The 19,708-nt window shown below is 43.5% G+C and overlaps 1 protein-coding gene across 1 annotated transcript; it reads right to left on the bottom strand.

Moving 5' to 3' along the window:
* Positions 1-9,512: 9,512 nt before the first annotated feature.
* Positions 9,513-19,153, bottom strand: bcat1 (branched chain amino-acid transaminase 1, cytosolic). Its single transcript, XM_034578914.1, has 11 exons — positions 19,032-19,153; positions 18,251-18,303; positions 15,830-16,030; positions 15,362-15,472; positions 15,142-15,261; positions 14,874-15,034; positions 14,470-14,612; positions 14,105-14,190; positions 13,871-14,011; positions 13,295-13,369; positions 9,513-10,590 (listed from the first exon to the last, which is right to left on the bottom strand). The coding sequence occupies exons 2-11, from the start codon at positions 18,278-18,280 to the stop codon at positions 10,552-10,554; spliced, it is 1,107 nt and encodes a 368-aa protein (XP_034434805.1). The 5' UTR covers positions 18,281-18,303; positions 19,032-19,153; the 3' UTR covers positions 9,513-10,551.
* Positions 19,154-19,708: the final 555 nt, after the last annotated feature.

Genomic DNA, 19,708 nt, shown 5'->3' with positions numbered 1-19,708 from the left:
CATATGTTTCAGACAGAGCTGGTCTTGTCCTCAGTAGCTGCTTTCAGACAGTCACTGAACTGTTGTCTGCACTTTCTCCGGAGGAGGTGCATGTTTGGTTGCAAATGTCCGAGTGAGAGCCTCCGGATTATCTGCAGACTTTCTACACCTGGGCCCCAGAATCCGATGAGAGTGCACATGACCCCCCCCCCCCCCCCCCCCCGCTGGTTTCACGCCGAGAGAGTGGACGGGTTAATGACACTTCTAACATGCGATAGATGACAAAGTGACGAAAATAAATATCTCCTTCATGTCTGCACCCGGCTGCTCCACCTCTCTGAAGTCAGGACCCGACTCTCCGGACTTTATCCACTGGTCATCTCTAAAAAACGGCTCGTGATACCATCAAGCCTCGTAGGGTAAAAAGTTGAAGCATTCAACTCGTGTTTTTCTGCACTTGCACTCGATTTATCATTATTGTTATTGGCCTTGTGGAAATTAGGTAAATTCCTCCAGGTTGTTAAAAGAGATTCAGCGAAATGCAGAAACTCACTGACTGATGTAGAGGCAGCTTCTAAAATGTCCCAACACAGTTAATCAAATCAGGACAACACAGACGCAATGAGCTTGCAAACTGCATCATCAATATGTCATTAAAATGCAAAGTAGTGTGAGGACAGAGTTCTGGTTTTAGCTTTTGACTAGAGCCAGCGCAGCCTGAGTAATGTTGTCTTTACACACATACATGGTATTGTCAAGCCTCGCTAGCAGTTGGTCACAGCTGAGGGGAGTTCAGAGGGTCCAGGACCTGTAACGCTAACCCCCCTTCTACCCGAAAACACACACACACACACACACACACACACACACACACACACACACACACACACACACACACACACACACCAACACACACTGCCTTGTCAAAGGACCCTTTGTGCGCTGTTGTTTTTTCAGGGGGAATACTCTCTTTATTCCTCTGTAGGGAATAGAAAGCAGCGATCACCTCATCACACACACACACTGAGAAATCCAGTCAAGCCCACCAAACACACATACACACACACGGTGACACACATCTACAAAAACACACATGCTTGCACACACACATCTGTATGTATGCATGTAAATGATCACAATTTTGCACACAACTTTGGAGACAGAAAAAGGCAACACACATGCACACACACACACACACACATGCACACACACACACACACATGCACACACACACACACACACACACACACACACACACACACACACACTCACAATGGGTCATTTATGTCCTTCTCTGCACCCCACATTCATACTTGGCAGGCGGGTGACGGCTCTGTTGTTTCAGTGACCTGGAGGAGAAGTTATGTGCGCTTAATTTATACAACAGGAAACACACCTCTCTCTACCTCCCCTCTGTCTCTCTCTCTCTCTCTCTCTCTCTCACACACACACACACACACACACACACACACACAAACACACACACACACACACACACACACACACACACACACACACATATACACTCACTGTTTCACTGTTTGGCATCATGTTTTACAGACAACTAAATAAATTGCACAAAATCATTCTTAAAAAACTAATCAAATGAGGAAAACCTCAATAGAGAGCAAGAGGTAAAGTTACCCAGAAACCTTCAGCTGCCTTCAGGGCAGAGTGTAATATTGATGGTGGTTGCAAGACCTCAGCTATTGGCAAGCACACACACACACACACACACACACACACACACACACACACACACACACACACACACACACACACACACACACTGGAGTAGCAGCAGCATATACGTTCCGGATCAAACCTTAAAAAATCCAGACAGAAGAGGAGGAGCTGTTGTTAATAAAATCTCCCAAATAAGATGTGTATCTATGCATGTGTGTGTGTGTGTGTGTGTGTGTGTGTGTGTGTGTGTGTGTGTGTGTGTGTGTGTGTGTTGTGTGTGTGTGTGTGGTACCCGTTGAGCGCTGTGCTCTCCCATGGGAATGCGAGCACAGCTGAGAGTAAATGGCAATTACTGTGTTCAACTGTTTTATCCGTGCTCAGAGGCAACCATACATCTCCGATTCCACAGAACATCATTAAAACACACTTAAACACACACACACACACACACACACACACACACACACACACACACACACACACACACACACACACACACACACACACACACACACTGCCACGTCACGTCTGGTGGGTTTTCCATGCCTGTCACATCCTCATTTACTCAACTATGATGGAGTGATACAAATACCGGCAGACATATTTCAATATTCTGCTGGAGCAAATTATGATGTCTGATTAGCAAATGATGGAAAAGACCATCACACACACACACACACACACACACACACACACACACACACACACACACACACAAACATTTGTACGGTTCATTGTAAATCCAGGACGGCTGACAGATAGATCCATCAGTTAATAGTTATAAAGTGGAACTATGATGATTTGTGATGCCTGTCCACTCACAGAGGAAGTTACTGTGGGGCGAAACACAATTTTACCTGCAAAGCTTGACTTGTAATCCTCCTTGTTATTCCCCAGAAAGAAATGTGGTTCACTCACAGGCATTAAATGACAAAAGAAAGTGAGATAAAATATAAAACAAGACAGATAGAGACAAAGAGAGAATACTGTTTCGAGGCAGAAGCTGAAAGACAGACTGGAGAAACGGAGGCAGTGGCTTCTTGTGCATGTTACCCTCCAGTCAAATGCATTCATGGATTCTGCATCCAGGTCAAAATGTTAATAAATAGCTGATGTTTTGTGTATTGCAAACTCGTGCTGCAATACCCCTAAAAATTGAGAAGAATAATAACTTATAAAATACTTCAACAAATTAGAACCAGCAATGAAAACCCCCAGCTTCACTGTTTGTGACTACAGATGATGTGATGGGATATCAATCTGGTTTGAATATATGTTTTTATTCTTGTGTAAATGCAGTTAATCCTTGATTTGATGCAGACAGACAGACAGACGGGGACAGAATAAACAGCAGAGAGAAGAAGGTACCTTCTCTCCACCTTAATGTGAGTTGGCATTTGACAGGAATGTGTCAGAATAGTGTGAGTAATGAGAGCGAATGACTGTGTGTGTGTGTGTGTGTGTGTGTGTGTGTGTGCGTGTGTGTGTGTGTGTGTGTGTGTGTGTGTGTGTGTAGGTGTGTGTATGTGTGTGTGTGTGTGTGTGTGTGTGTGGCTGTAGCCTCTGTGGCGGTATGTGCTGTTGCTTCACAGACAGACACACAGTTGTTCCTCGGCCAGTTGGCTGCCATGGTTGCTGGGCTGGCACATGGAGGTGGTCAGCATGAAATGGGTGGCACTGCGTAGATGTGTGTGTGTGCATGTACAAGTGTACCCGTGCATGTGTGTGTGACTCACTCCCACCTGCAGGGGAGACAGAGCAGTGCCAGCCGCCAGGCCTGGAGAACATTACTCACCGTCAGGACAGACGTCTCCTTTTGATACACACACACGCACACACACACACACACACACACAACATACATACATACAAATATTCAGCACGCCACTGAATAATAAGAAGGTGTCCTGCATTCCAAGACACAGTTTGGCCGATAGCAACAAGGCAATAAGGCGCGTGCTTCACCCACAGGGCCTGAAAGAAAAGCACGACGTCTGATTGTTGAAGTCTCTTTGTACTGGCAAATAAAATCGAAAATCATTTCTATTTTGAGAAACACAGATCATATTATACAATAAGCTATATATGGCAACATTGACAAGAAGACTGGCAGCCTCCACTCTGCGTTTTGTGTTGTGAGTCATCTTGTCTTATTTTATAAAAATGAAAATCTGCCCGGACTCTTTGTGCCATTATTTTGTGAAGCAAGGGAATTGCATTTAATTATTGGTATTTCACCGTTATTTCAAGGCTAGTTTGTATGACAAATCCCAGTCTGTGGGGGTTTTCTCCGGGTGCTCCGGCTTCCTCCCACTGTCCAAAGACATGCAGATTGGGGATTAGCTTAATTGGAGACTTTAAATTGACAGGTAGGTGTGTGTGAGAGAGAGTGAATGGTTGTCTGTGTCTGCGTGTTGGCCTCGTGACACACTGGCGACCATTGTCCCCAAATGTCAGCTGGGATTGGCTCCAGCTTCCCCTGCGAACCTCAAAGGAGCTTTAGCTGCATCTTCAAAGAATATAATCCTTTTCCTTATTTGTCGTTCTTACCACCTGGAAATATGTCATCTGTTAATCTCTCTGTGTGCACGTATATATATGGCAAGGGACTGGGAGATGGTGTGATTGGTTTATTGCATTTAAATGTGTGTCGGAATAATCTGATTTCCAAACTGGGAAAATTCACTTGAATACCACAGTCAGACCAACAATTTGGCAAGTCTGCGAAAATACACAAGTTGCTGACATCATCACTTAGAAACCAATTTAGATAATATACAATCAGCTCTGTAGTAGATTTTGATAATTACAGCACATTTTGTTGACAGCATCCATTTTTCCCCACATTCCGAGTTAAACACACCTACGTAGGAACTTCACAAATCCGGTCAGTCGATAACAGGCTAAATTGAATCGGACACAATGCAAATGTATTTCCACCGTGATCTCAAATCAGAGCCGTAACCCTTCCCTCCTGTCAGCGTACACAATTCTACCCCTTTTCTTGACCTCTTAACCTTTCAAATAATTTTCATACACTCCCTAAAAGTGAGCGAACTGCACTTCTTGCTTCCAGATGTTGGATGGGTTGAAAGTTTATATAGTAAATGAAATTTTCCTTTAATTATAAAAGAACAAAACCTCTCATTAAAGAAGGTAACATCCTCTTTTCAATGGGGAGATAAAAAGATGGTTTACAGCAGGGAAATGTTTTGATTCCATATTCGTGTTCAATACAAGCAATAAATGTTAGAGTCTCAAACCAAGGTCTTTAATGGATTTCTAAATAACTAATTTGATTCAGCTTCCAGCGTCTGACCAGCAGTGAAAGGAGCCACAATAACATCAGATGCAGTTAATTGAGAACGAAGAAGAGAAAAACCAGAGCGGCAAAATGGCTGATTTCTCAAAATGAGACTTCAAATGCCGTGTGACAGCGGAGCATCTCCATTACAACACGGATGAGAAATAAAACAGCTTTTACCACAAAGCAAATCAGGCTTTGGTGCTGAAGCAGTGTGAGTGACACTGATCTCTCTGTGGCTCTTGTGTGTGTGTGTGTGTGTGTGTGTGTGTGTGTGTGTGTGTGTGTGTGTGTGTGTGTGTGTGTGTGTGCGTGTGTGTGCCTGCTCTCCAACCATCCATCTATCCATCCATCCATTTACTCTAAGCTCTTAAGCGGTGCTGCTGTTAAAAAGTCCCCCTAAAACTCTGAGTCAAGAGCGATAACATGAGCGGCGGGAGGATAACGTTGACGTTAATGTCAGACGCACACAACTGACACCCAGTGTTGCTCCCGTGTTAACAAAACCCATCACGGTCTGTCTGTCCGTCTGAAGGCGCGCACTAATCTGCTCTTAATCACAAGCTCTTATTTACAAAAAAAAAATTACAGTTCATATTAATGCAGCAGAGGAGGAGGGGGTGAGGCAGAGGAGGATGATGGTGATCGTGGTGATGGTGCTGATGATTTTGTGATTAAATGATGCCATCGTTGTGTTGGTGGATTAGGACGGGCATGGAAATAGATTAGTTATGCAGTGGTTTTTCATCATGATTGGCAGGCCTCCAAAAACTCACTCACACACACACACACACACACACTCCCTGTCCCCCCTCTCTCTCTCTCTTTATCTGTCTATTTGTCCCACTCTGGAACAGGCCTGTGTTGAGGCCTGTTGTTTGTAGGCTGCTTGCACCACCTGCTGGTGAAAAAAGACATGACATCGTTTTATTTATTTTTTTTAAATCCCTGCCCTTCACACCTTCACTTCTGGTGAATTGATAAGACAAAAATAAAACACTACATGCAATAACACTTTATTTTTACATGTGCAATATTACTTCTTTTTCATGTGATATCATTAGAAAGAGACTGTTATCGGAGGCTGAGTCAGACACTTTGGTTTTTTCCTTATTAGTCCCTCATCTGAGTTTATCTACATTTAGTGTGAGGATGATACTTTTTCAGGCCACTTTTAAGATTCAATGATCTGAGTGTTCAACAGAAGCCCAAGCACGGGAGAGGTCATTTGTTTACACACACACACATACTGATGACAGACTTACATATGCCCATACTGTGGTTACATAGCTTTAGTCATCGGTCTCTTGAGTGATGTATTTACTCTTTTACACAATAAATGAAACATCTGTTTGCATCTTGATAGAAATAAGTTTTTGGTTTTCAGAGGGGCTCAGGAAGTAGAGAGGGGCGTCCACTAACCAGAAGGTCGGTGGTTCGATCTCTGCCTCGTCAAATCCGTGTTCCGAAGAGACCATAGGCAAGACACTGAACCCGCAGTTGCTGTGTGAATGTGAGTGTGAATGTGACTTGTTCTGCAAAGCCAGGGTTCTTAAAGTGAGTCCAGGGACCCCCAAGGGTCCTCAAGGGGCTCCAGGGGTTCCCTGGCAAAAAAGGGAATCGTTCATTTTCACTATCATTTTTCTTTAAGTAACATACTTAGTAACATACCCATGTCAAATGTGGTCTACTTTTATAAGTAAAGAAATCAAAAAGAGGAAAAGTGCAAAGGTTTGAGAACCACTGCTGTAAAAGTGCCATATATACACACATGCATTTACCAGTGAGTCCATTCAGATTGACCACTGTCAAAGTCTGAGGATGATAATGACGTGTGACCTCACATTGTGTTTATTTGGTCCCAGATATGTAAAGTGTTAAGGAGCATATTTTCTGAGTGTGGAGAAAATGTGTGAAGTTGTGGAAGGAAGGAGAGACTGACCACTCGTCTGGCCTTCAGCGCCACTGATCAGCAGCATCCTCTTTCTGTTTCCTCATTACCATTCGGGGAGAAAAGCAGCACTGAGACACACACACACGTAACACTCACAGAACACACACACACACACAGTTTGACTCTAATTGGGTGACCTAAAGCCACGGATATCATCTGCTATGGTGTGAGACCACAATCTCACCCAGAGCGACCGGCGGCCTCTGCAGTCACACCGCCTCCGAAAGAAGACTTGGAGGAGCGAAGGAGGAAGGGGAAAGGGAGGAAGGGTAAAGAAAAGACAAATAGAAGACAAACTGGCCCGAGAAGGGGGGAAGGAGGAGAAGAGGAAGAGCACAACAACAACAGCAACGGCACAAAAAAACACAAAGTGGCGCTGAGTTCATTAATTAGAATTTCAAATTGGACAAACTCAAGATGACAGCGTTGCACTTGTCAAATCAGATCATGCCCCGGCAGGATGAGAGAGAAAGAGAGAGGAAGAGAGACAGAGAGAGAGAGAGAGGGAGAGAGAGAGGCACACAGCTCAGAGCCAAATACCACTCTTAGTCACTGAATGGGTGCCATCTCTCTCCCTCTCCCTCCATCTCTCCCCCCTCTCTCTCTCCACTTCCCCTGATTATGCCCACCGCCTCCCCTCTGTCCCCGCGTGAATGTCACGGCCGCCTTAACAAGAAGTGACAATTAAAACATCATCGGCGTCTCGAGGCTGAGTGGGGAGGGGGAGAGCGGCCTGCTGGGGTCCCCGGTCTCTGTGACGGAGAGATGGAGGGAGAGAATATGATTGAGGGGCTGCAGGGAGATATAGTATGAGCTGTTTCAATGGAGAGGGAGAGAAGACACTTTGGCAGCACACCAGAACTCTTAATAAAGCCAATAAAGGTCAATGAATTGAACTGTGAAGATGGATGCATGTATGTATAGTAGGATGCATACGTCAGCTATAAGGGATGGGACAATTAATACAAGCCTGCACATCATGGACACTTTAAATCGTTGTGTAATGTAATCACCATGCACTAGAAAAAAAACTGTTGGCGTAAAAATACAACACGTTCACAGATAAGACAATAATAGTTTCCGCGAACCAAACATAATTGTGTAATGGCTTTTGTTGACACTGTTCCAGTTGTTTCTGTACATTAATATTCGTGTCCCTCTCATGTATGTAAATAGAGGGTGAACAATACTAAAGACCCAATGTAACGTCACCAGTTCCGCATGAAAAACTAATTTTGCAGCCGATCAGAGTCTAAATTCCAACTGTGTTAAATCAGCATGTTGTTGGTGTTTTCCTCGGTTCACACCATCACAGTGACCCCGACACCTCCACATAAGTTCTACATCATTATCTCCAATGATCATCAGTTCTCTGAGTGGACGAGCAACTGTCCAAGTGACACTGGTACATATCTGTGCAGCCATAATGATTTGCTATTTATTTATTGATCCCTGTGGCTGAATAATGCTGTAAAGTAGGGTGGCCCCTGCAACAAAAATATTTAGTGAAAAGAAAAGTAAGAAGCAGAGTATAAGACATTGAGATACATGCTGCGGTAATTTCATCAGTGGCCTAGATCGAGCAGCCTGGATGGATTTTGGCATTTTGAAGTATGTGCAGTGTGTGTGTGCGTGTGCGTGTGCGTGTGCGTGTGTGTGTGTGTGTGTGTGTGTGTGTGTGTGTGTTGGTGACTGTGCACCAGCTGTGCCAGTGCAACACAAGGATGGAGCTGCGGCCAAAATGAGCTGTCTCCACAAAGAGCCAGAAATTATCCAGCCCGCCACTAGGTACTCCCTTGCACAGACACACACACACACACACACACACACACACACACAAACACTATCGCAGTTAATGAGGCATGAATTTGGAAGTGAACACAACTAACCTCCTGAGTTTTAATTTTTAAACTGGTGCAGTGTATCCTGAATTAAGTTGTGTGTGTGTGTGTGTGTGTGTGTGTGTGTGTGTGTGTGTGTGTGTGTGTGTGTGTGTGTGTGTGTGTGTGTGTGTGTGTGTGTGTGTGTGCGTGCGCACGCAGATGTGTGTGCAGAGCCAAATAGCCGAGTGCTCTGTGGTTTGATGCTTCCAGGTTGTCTGTGTGTGGCCTTTCCGCAGCATCATTAAGGATTGTGGCAGCGTCTCTGCAAAGCCTGGCTCTGACTCCTGAGACGATCTCACACACTTTCATCCTTCATCCACAGGTCCACCGTACTTCCACTCATCACATCACATCTCAGAACTGAGTGGACTGCATCAGGCTATTGTCCGACAAGAACAACGGCCCGGGAGGCTCATCAGGTTATGTTGTTAGAAAATTTGGGAAAGTCCGCCCAGATGTTCAAAATGAGAAGTTGTATTTCGTCGACTTGTTTCAAGCACATCTGGACTAGAAATGGGCTTTTAGATGATTGTGCTGAACTCGGTCAATGTAGATAGATGCATTGGACTATAGATGACATCATCCAAACCCTTAATATTAAACTGTATTGTATCTTTGAGAGAACAGTTTCACTCCAGGACTCAAGTTGTTAATCCCAACCTAATCTCTCAGTATCATAAAGACCACTACTTTGGTCGTCTATGAATTAATAGTTTACTGTTTTGGAAAATACACTTATTCACTTGCTTGCTGAGAGTTAAATGAGTAGATTTGTTCCACTCCCACATCTGTGTTATATGTAAAGATGAAGCTGGGTACATAGCTTAGCATGAAGACTGGAAACTGGGGGAAACACATCCTTGGATACATCCAAAGGTACAGAAAGAAATCCACGTTTGTACAATTTATGCAAACGAAAAATACAAAGTAAAGTCTGAAAATGACAGGTTGCTGTTTTATGGGGGTTATGAGCCGGACTCATTCTTGGTCCGCTAGCAGTGACATTCCTGAAAGTCGTGTCATCGAACACTGATGAGAAAAGTGAAAAAACGTATATATTTCCAGTTTCTTTACACATTTAATTATAGATGAAACAAAATGTACCTGCATTCACTACCATCACCAAAGACGTTATAAGAAATGACCATGAATTGATAAGAATAATGAAAACTGCAGAGTGATATGAAGCAAAATGACTAAGGTGCAGCACAAAGTATCAACTAAAGATTTATAAAATGTTTTGATCTGTTCGAAGCTTTGAGAAACTTGAGAACACTTTATTGAAGTCCCTCTACAGTTGTTTTGTAACTCTGACACAAGTAAAATGAAATCCTCTGTAACTCTTAATATCTCTGCATGTTTTGTTATCTTTCTTTTTCATGTTGTTTCAAAGCTATGTTCCTGGATGTTGGTTGGGAAATGAGGCGAGAAGCAGCAGAACAAGTCTCTGTAAGTTATTGTGCAGTGTTGCATGAGAAACGTCCCTGCTTTTGTTGATTATTGTTGTGACAGTTGTGTTGTTTTTGTGGTTAATTTAAGTTTAAAAGGAGATAAAGTTGTGTGACATACTGCAGAGACATTTTGGCTACAACTGGGGCTCCTCAGCATGTTGCAGCGACACTACAAATGTTGCACCAACATTGTTTGCTTGTTAATGTCTTTCTTTGGTTGTTGTATAACCATATGTGTTTCTGTACACATGCTGGTCATTGTGCATGCGTGTGTGCCAGGCTCCTTTGTCACTGCTACACCAGGAGAGTCCAGTCACTGGCTGTCCGGCCATACTGTAAGAGAGCAAAGGTCAAGAAAAAGTTATTTGACAGAAAGAAAATCTCATGTCACTAAGCGCTAAACTTCTCTCGCCTGCTGCAAGTTAATTGCGAGCAAAAAAACACCAATCACAAAATGAAATCAAATATCCGTGAGCAAATGTGCAAACTCAGCCTCCGACGGAACACGACGCAGTGGAGAAAAGGCGCCATAATAAAAATCAAAACAAAATGCTCCCCAATCCATGACAGCTGCGGAGACAAATCCAATTATTTGTGTCTCATGTTGCAAATTTGTTCTAATGGTCGAAGTGAGAAAGTAAATAAACGCCTGCGAAGGGGAAACAAAAGAATGTGATTTCTAATTAACTTGAAAGAGGAACAGCAGGGCGACTTAGTAAACCCATCTTTCATCTGCTGCCTCAGACCACTCGTTTGTTTGTTGCACAATGTTGTCTTCAAGAGGGGCGGGAGGACGAGCGTGAGCGTGCTTGTGTGCGGGGGGATAACACCGCGCCGCTTCCCTCCAAATGAAATGTCAACAGATTTAACAGCGGCGCGGAAGGAGCGCGGCGCTTTCCAGCGTTTTGTCGATTTTATTGTTCATTAAGCTTCGCTCCCCCCCACCCCACCCCCCCGCCCCACAAATCTTCTTCCTCCTCCTCTCCCACTTGTTCGAGGCTTCATTTGCAGCATCTTGGCTTTGAAGATCACAAAAGGCTGAGGCAATAATTGGGTTTGTGCAATTACGGCGAGCTTAATGAGAGAATCCAGGAGTTTGTCTTGCCCCTATCTGCAACTCTCCACGCTCCGCCATTACGCTGGCTACTGTCTCTCCTCCACCCTTTCTCTCTCTGTGAAGCCCTGTCGACGAAAGGAGGATGTTATCGCGGTTAAAGCTGTGGTCAACGCTTTCATAACACGCACCATGCATGCACACACGGCCTGGATGATGGACAGGGCAGAAAGGTTAATAGTCTGCAGCACCTGAACGAGAAAAACCACATGAACTAATCAAAGTGTTTTCGGCGAGGAAATGAAGATCAGGAAGAAAGACGCTTAAACCCACAGTCTGCTATTCAACTAACTTTATGTAGTGGACCTAGTGGCCTGCAGCTGTCACAGTGTCCAATGCAGACCCAGTGAACGTCTCTGATTCTACTCAGAAGGTCCTTTAATTCTCATCCAGTCCACAATATTTGTAGGAACAGATGGAAAAACCAAAGCATAGTCACATTGGGCGAGAGGGGAGGTACACCTTGGACAGGTCAGTCAACAATTCATTCTCACATTCACACCTACAAGTCAATTAAGTCTCCAATTAACCTAACCCCCACTCTGCGTGTTTACAGACTGTGAGAGGAAGCTAGTCCACCAAGAGAAAAGCCAGTTTTAAATTAGTTCTTCATTAAAACTAAACAAGTCATTTTACTTTTCAGAAGGCTGCAGGACAACACAGTTGGAGCTTTAGGGTTTTCTTTAAGGGCTTCAAGGTTTTTCACTGAGCTATAAAGAAGACTTGCTCAGTAATGCTAAACCAGTCTTTCAAGGGGCGTTCTTGCTTGCGTAGTTTGTCCCTTTTATATGACAGGACAAGACTAGAGGGCCAAAACCAAACCAAAACCCAACAGGCCTTCAGTTCATTGTCTCCAAACCCAAGCCAAACCTTATGTTTTCCCAGACAGGCACGTGCAGTGTAATAAACCAAGTAGATAGAACCCGAACCCAAATATTATTTCAAAATTTGGGTTCGAGGACTGGCAAGCTTTCTGTCAAACATGCACTACTCATCCTGGTGTTCATAAATTGTTCTTAAGAGAAAACCAAAACTTCAACAAGGCACTTGAACTCTGCAAGAACCATCTTAGCCTGATTGCACGAGGGCCTCGCAGGAGAGAAAATAAGCCTCACACCCCAGCTCATACCCCTCCCTAATAATTGTCTCATTACGCAACACAATAACAGAAAGTCAGCCACACACAACACACTCATTAACACCAATCAAGCCTTCAGCAAATGACATTATGTATGTGTTGCAACCTGCAGTGCTGCGTAGACTGCGGAGGTGCTGGCTTGTAGGCCACATTAGCAAATCATCACTCATTGCCTAACGAGATATCTCACTTATTACGCACCTGCAGGCAAAACAATACACGTACAATGAATAAGGACCAGTGGGGTTTGTTAAAAAAAACAACTTCTAATTGTGTTACATAATAAACACTTGCACTATGCAGACTCAAACAGAAGATAATATTTGTTTCCTTTGGTTTTTACAGCTCATCATCCGAATTTTCAATTCAGTGAGTCGGTAGGAACACTCCTGTTTATTTATCTCTGTTCAGTGAAGCCTCTAAGGCCGATGTGTGAGAAAAACACTTCAGGTAGTTTCAGGTTGGCCTGCGACCGCTGCCACTTGCTCTCACACCGAGAATGCTGTTCCCCTACAGTCACATCACTGAGGGTTTTGTTTAAAGTCATCTGTTAGGATATGGAAACAGAGTCCTGAGGGTGACAAGGGCAGTAAAGACCACAGATGTTCGAACAGCTGTTACTGAGCAGAGGGAAACATCTGCGGATTGGGGTGTGTTGGTATATGTGTGCGTGTGTGTGTGTGTGTGTGTGTGTGTGTGTGTGTGTGTGTGTGTGTGTGTGTGTGTGTGTGTGTGTGTGTGTGTGTGTGTGTGTGTGTGTGTGTGTGTGTGTGCAATCCACCAACCTGTATATCTTCTAGTTCCTTCGTTAAGCGTGAAGTCAACAGTGAGCTTTTATCCTGATTGGGGATGTGCAGGTTCTAAAACACACAAAAGCACAAGGTAAGTTTCTTCTGAGAGTCTCACTGTTATAAAAGAGAACATAGAGAATGTTATGTTATCATTAATGTCCATGTTCGTTTACGTAGTCTTTCTACAAATATCTAATGTTGTTATGACAGAAGACCACAAAGCTTCATTGTGATCAACGAAGAGTGTTTTAAAAATGCAAAGTCAGACAGGGCTGCAGGTGGGCAATTCAGGTACTTATCACTCTAATGTTTTTCCAAAATAAAATGAAGGGATGTACAGATATTTACTGTAAAAATAGCACCTAAAGGACTCAGGCTCAAAAGTGTCGTTCTTGGAACTCAAAATAGTTTTTCTACTGTTCGACTGCAGGTAACTTCCAGTTTGACGGCCTCTTCATCTACAAGTATATTCTATAAATGATTATGTGCTTTCAGATGAAATCATTAGATTTGGTTTGAATGGGTGAGCAGAGAGATGCTGCACACACACACAGAGTATTGTTGTCTTACCTCTCCCTGGTAAAGAATGTGTCCTACACGGCAGACCATGCAGGCAGTGCCGGAGCCAAACAGTTCCTTGACCCGCTGTTGCTTCAGGGCAGAGCAGAACTGGGCCATGGTCAGGTAGCGCTCCGTCACCTTAAACTCATCCTGGGAGAAAGGGTTGGGGTTAGAGATGTAAAGGAGATGTCATCACTGCATTATTCCACCAAAAGTGAGATGTGTTGTGCGTTCCTTTCTCACCCATTTCCTGGTTTTGTCCAGGATGCTCTGTCGGGTTATGCCTGGGAGGATGAGGCCATCAAGAGGCGGAGTTGAAAGCTCCTCCTCTAAAAAAAACACAAAACATATGAATTAATAAATGAATGAGTAGTTAAATGGATGACAGATCTTTTCAAGGCAAAATGAGATGTATTATGTAGTTGTAATGAGGCTGTTCTGCCAGTGGAGGTCACTTTTGTAAAAAAAATGGACTTCATTCTACACCGATATGCTTCTCTAGTAGAGTTTTAATATTTGACAGTTGTATAATGCCCACGATAAAATAATGTGTACGTCCACATCTTCCACTTCCAATGACTGAGGATCTGGTATTGCTGGTGACTGACCCCCGTCCTCATTGATCCAGTGCAGAAAGATGTTCATGGTTCCCGCCTCAGTGATCTTGTGGTCTTCTCCGTACAGCCACAGCACCTGCTCACACCCATGATCCACTGCTTCGTACTGGGCTAATAGGCTGCAACCATAGTTCCTGCAGACATCCACAGCAACAGTTGCAGTGGATACTGTAGTGTCTATGGCGCTGCACACAACTGTACCACTGCAGTTAGATCAGATCTGTTTAAGAATATCTGTTGCTTTTATCAGGGCAGGTCTGTCAAAAGCTTGACTGCTATTGCACAAATGATTTCCTGCATAAAACTTCACAACATGACTCAGTTCATATCAGAAAAAGCTAAAATAAGCGTGATATTTTCAACAACAAACATGCATTGACTACATGCCGACCCACCCTCCCATCTTGCAGTCTCCGGTTCCTCCAATCCAGGCCCTTATGTACTTTGGGTCAGCCCACAAGGAGATGACCTTTCCCTCAGTGCTGAAGTAGGGGCGAGCAATAGACAAGATCACATACAGCAAGGCACGGGTCGGCTTCTTTACACCAAGACTGGGCTACCATGGACACAATAAAATGCATTTTAAATTAGATCCACTGCAATTAAAATGAAATAAACCTTCTGCCTCTGCACATGATTGTACCACATCCGGTTCCTCCTCACCTCAGTGCTGATTAATGTTGGTCTAATGTACAGGCTGGCCAGGTTGGAGTGAGGAACCCAGTCCTGCTCGATCTCTACCAGTCGCCTGATGCACTCCAGCAACTCTGACTGGTCAAAAGCCTGAGAGAAGAGGGACAAAGATTTCATTAATTTGTTCTTCACAGAGGCCCATCCTTCCATCTCTCCATCCATTCCATCTCATCCATTCCCTTCATCTTACGGGCAGACAGGCTCTTTTGGCGGAGTTGGCCATGCGTTGCATATTGAGCATCGGCCTAAAGATGCGCAGCCGGTTGTCATCGCCACGGTACGCCTTCAACCCCTCAAACAGCTGGAGAGGAGGAGAGAGGAGAGTCAAATCTTAGTTTAACACATTAACGTTGAAGGGCTCCTGTAGTCCTGTAATGTGTCACTTCCTGACAATACTGTTGAGCGCAAGGCCAGAGCCAGGATTGTGGACATGTTCTTTCTACAGGTCCTGAGAAACGATTTCTAAAATCCTCTTGAAACAGTAACACAGGAAATAGCCTGCAAAATACCAACTGTGTGTTATCTGTAGAATACAGCTCCTCCAAATACTCACACTGGAATGATGAGTCGTAATAATAATAATCAATTAACGATGTTACTTTGCCCATGTCGCCATTGATGTAAATAGATTTTAGGCACAAGTATAAAGATGGTGCACCTGGATGCCGTAGTGCAGTGACGAACAGGCTGGGTGGAGCGACAGGTTCTCAAAGGGCTTGATGAGCGGAGCCTGCCAGCCCTCAGTCGCACTCCACTCTATGGTCAGCATGTGGTCAGTGAAGCTGGACCCAAAGGTAGACACATCTGCTTTGGTCTCTCGAGTGGAGCTGGATAACAGCTGGATAACCAGGTCAGCTGCCTGGTGAAAGAAAACACACAGCACCACAATCTATAATCAATGATCTGTTTCATTTAGTTGTGATAGTTAAGGTTGGGGCAGGGGGCTAGGGAGGGCTTTATGTGTCCTTACTAAGATAGAAGTACAAGAATGTGAGTGTGCATGTGTGTAGAAAGAAACTTGAAAACCACAGAAACAGATTTTTACCAAACATCAATATATACAATACATATACATAATATAGAATATATACCCCTGTCAATGTCGACAAAATGTGGTCAGAGAAACACATTTTCAAATGTATCTCTGCAAATGGACAATCAATATATTGATCGAACTATAACCCAAGTCACGCATAGTTTAAAAATGCATTTTCTGAGGAATCGGCATCCTGAAGGACTGTGAGCATGACCCAGGATTAAAAACATGACCTTAACTTATTTATTTAAGAATAACATCATCATGACATCACTATGAGGCCATGAAATGACAGTGAAAGTGATGGATTAACGTTTGCAAACAGTAGCATTAGAGATACAATTTACTTATTCTTATTCAGATTAACCAATCATTTGTCATAATATGGTATAAATGACATCACTATGAAAGTTGGGGTACAAACATGCATCACCTTTTACTATTTATGTTTTCTTCCTGTTCAAATATCTGCACGCTATCGGGAAAACCTGCTCGTGTAAACCTGCTGTGATGCTGTCTGTCTCAACAACCCCCGTTCAGAGGTCAACGGTCGTGGCTCGATGCCGAATGGCGCAGCGTCTAATTATTCAGCGTAGTCTCTGACTCTGCCGTGTCTCCATACTGTCGCCGTAGTGCCACAGGCAGAGCAGGCCGAGAGCGATGAGAGAACCGTATCAAGAGAAGAGAGAGTCTTAACTGCTGCTCCGCAACACCTCTGCTCATGTGATCCTTCTCCTGAAGAGACGCCTCTCGCCATTCAGTGAGTGATCCAGTTGGCTGGGATTAGACTGGCCCCTTATCCCCTATACCTTCTGGTGCAGAGGGTTGCTTGCACCATAATCCCAGATTACAGTACTAGGAAGTGGCGAGCAACCACAGCACAGCCGTGTGGGAAAGTGCTCAGAGAACTGCATATTTCTTCCACTATGTTTCTATGTGGCTTTTTTTTTTTGTCTCTGATAATCTCTTCAAAAAATAAATACATGAAGACTTATAGTTGCATTTCTCCAAATGAGGCGAGAACATCTGCTCCGACACCATCTACAAACAACCAACTGTCTTTTTGACATCACAACTGGCACATTAACACAGCAGGCGCAGATGAACAGTGGCCCTCTGTGCTCAGAATGAGCGCTAATCCGTCTTCACTGTTTCACCTGCTTCCCTCAGTTCACACACGGTCCAGCCAGTGCCGGGATTAAGTGGCTATAAATATGGAGTTGTCTGAAAACCCAGCATCCCTCTGGTGTGTAGTGAAGGAAAGTAAGAGGGAACACAGGGCATCAAACCCAAACCATCCTGTTGCGTTTGTTCATACGCAGTATCTTTTGAATGGTGAGTCTTTGTAATGGCTAAAATAAAATGCCTCAGGGTTCAGGACAAGCCAAAAGATAAAAATTACAGCTAACAATAAATATGTCATGCGTCTCCAAACCAAAACCAACACTCGTCCTGATGAGTTTGTGTGTGATTGTCTGCACATGTCTGTCCTAATCTCTACCTCAGCCTGCTGTCTGCTGCTCAAACGTGCAGGGTCAGAAAACATGCAAAGCTCCAGCTACTTATCCTGAGCTGGGAAAGTGGATTCTGCTGAGCAGGCTGCACCGGGAGGAAGAGGAGGACGAGTACCTGAGTGGACGTCGTGTCCTTCGCCCCCCTACAAAAATGGCGGCAACATGGGATGTTACTCTGTTTGAGGGGTGTTGAGATTTTGAGCAATGGCCTCAAAAAAGGCTCACCCAAGTTGACTCAGACTTTTTTATTGTTCTTTCTATGTTCCAAGAACACAGCTGAATAACTCAAGGCCTTTCTACGCTGCTGTCGGCAGCACGGTGACAAGAAGCATCTCTGGAATATCTCCTATGCGGATCAGCAGGGTGGAGTTTCAAGTATCAGGAATTCAAGGAATCATCAAGATGCTGCAGCTGGAGCCGCAGATGAGGGTAGGTGCTCTTAGCTCAAAATGCAAACAGTGCTATTTACAACTGAAGACTACCATGCATACCATGCATACAAACCTATAAAGGAAACTTCTTTCCTTACCTGAAAGCTTGGAATGCTGTTGTCAGCCATGTTGTGGGCGAGCCGCTGCTTCACTGAAAACAAGTTTCAACAATACAGTGATGATAATGATATTACTGCGTTTTAAGCCACTGGGCTGGTAGTGCAAAGTATGACCTGCTGACCAGAGTGAGCAATGACACCACTCACAGTTTTCATTAAGGTACCTGGTGCACATAATGTTTTGTCACAAAATACTACAGACCGATTCCAGTTGTAAAAAACAATAAGAGTTATTCCTCTTAGACATAAGTACAGAAAAACCTATTGCAATTATAAACATAGTACAGACAAAAAGATAAACATAAACATAAATCAGCGAAAACCATATTGTTGTTGAAAAATAACTATAGACAAACTTATTGATGTGAAAAGATTATATAGATAAACTTGTCTATATTATCATATCGATATGGAAAATGTATTACTGTTGGAAAAAGATATAGTCAAACTTATATCTGTTGGGGAAAAAACTTTAGACAATTTTCTTCTTGTCAGAAAAAATATAGGCAAATTTATTCATGTTTGAAAACAAAAAATCTATAACTATTGGATTGTGTATTCTATATGTCTCATAATATCATTTACAGCTCAGATTCTTATATCAACCATCACATTGTAGTATGAAAGCCATACATGTCTTTACATATGATGACACCACACAATGAATTAGTCCACACAACAGATTTCGGTATGTGTACAAAAACATCAGCACAATATCACCTGACTGATTTGGCGTAGGTAATTAATATTGTGTACTCACACTCACTGCCAGATTACAGCACAGCCTGAGTGCGTCACCAATATTTATCCCCAGCGTGCACGTCAACAGACGAGTCCAGTGTTGTAGAGTCAGAGCCTGTAGCTACGTCCAGAGCAGGCAGAGCAGAGACGTCTCACCCTGAGAGGAGGCTGAGGTGGAAATGAAAGCAGTCGTGCAACTTCAACTTGTCGCTGCTAAACCGCTTAGAGGTTGAACCAGTCCCATTGTGCTGCTGTGACACCAAACATCCTGATTAGTAGTAGGCACAGCTATTCCTGTTCCACAGCTATTCCACAGCTATTCCTGTCTCAAAGAGAATTTGTTGGACTTTCCTATTTTATTTCTCTATTTATTTTCCTATACATCATCATTTGTTTTATGTATTTTATGGAGTGTATAACTCTCTCTGGTGGGGAGGGGGCTTGATCTAGTTTGTTTTATTCTATTGGCGTTTTGAATATTTACAACACAACATAATGTGAAGACTTTACTATATTAATCTCTATTTATTTCCCTATACATAATTATTTATTTTATGGATTAGCACTTCTATATAACTCTCTCTGGTGGGGAGTGGCCTTGTTCTTGTTTATTTATTGGACTGAATATTTACAGCACCATCACTGTGCGTTGTAGTGTTTGGCGCAGTACTCACTTCCAGCCGCATGGAGGCAGTG

The sequence above is a fragment of the Hippoglossus hippoglossus genome, chromosome 23 (genome assembly GCF_009819705.1).
Source record: "Hippoglossus hippoglossus isolate fHipHip1 chromosome 23, fHipHip1.pri, whole genome shotgun sequence".
Classification (NCBI taxonomy): Eukaryota; Metazoa; Chordata; class Actinopteri; order Pleuronectiformes; family Pleuronectidae; genus Hippoglossus; species Hippoglossus hippoglossus.
The sequence above is the reverse complement of the archived record's forward strand: the minus strand, read 5'-3'. Positions and strand labels throughout refer to the sequence as shown.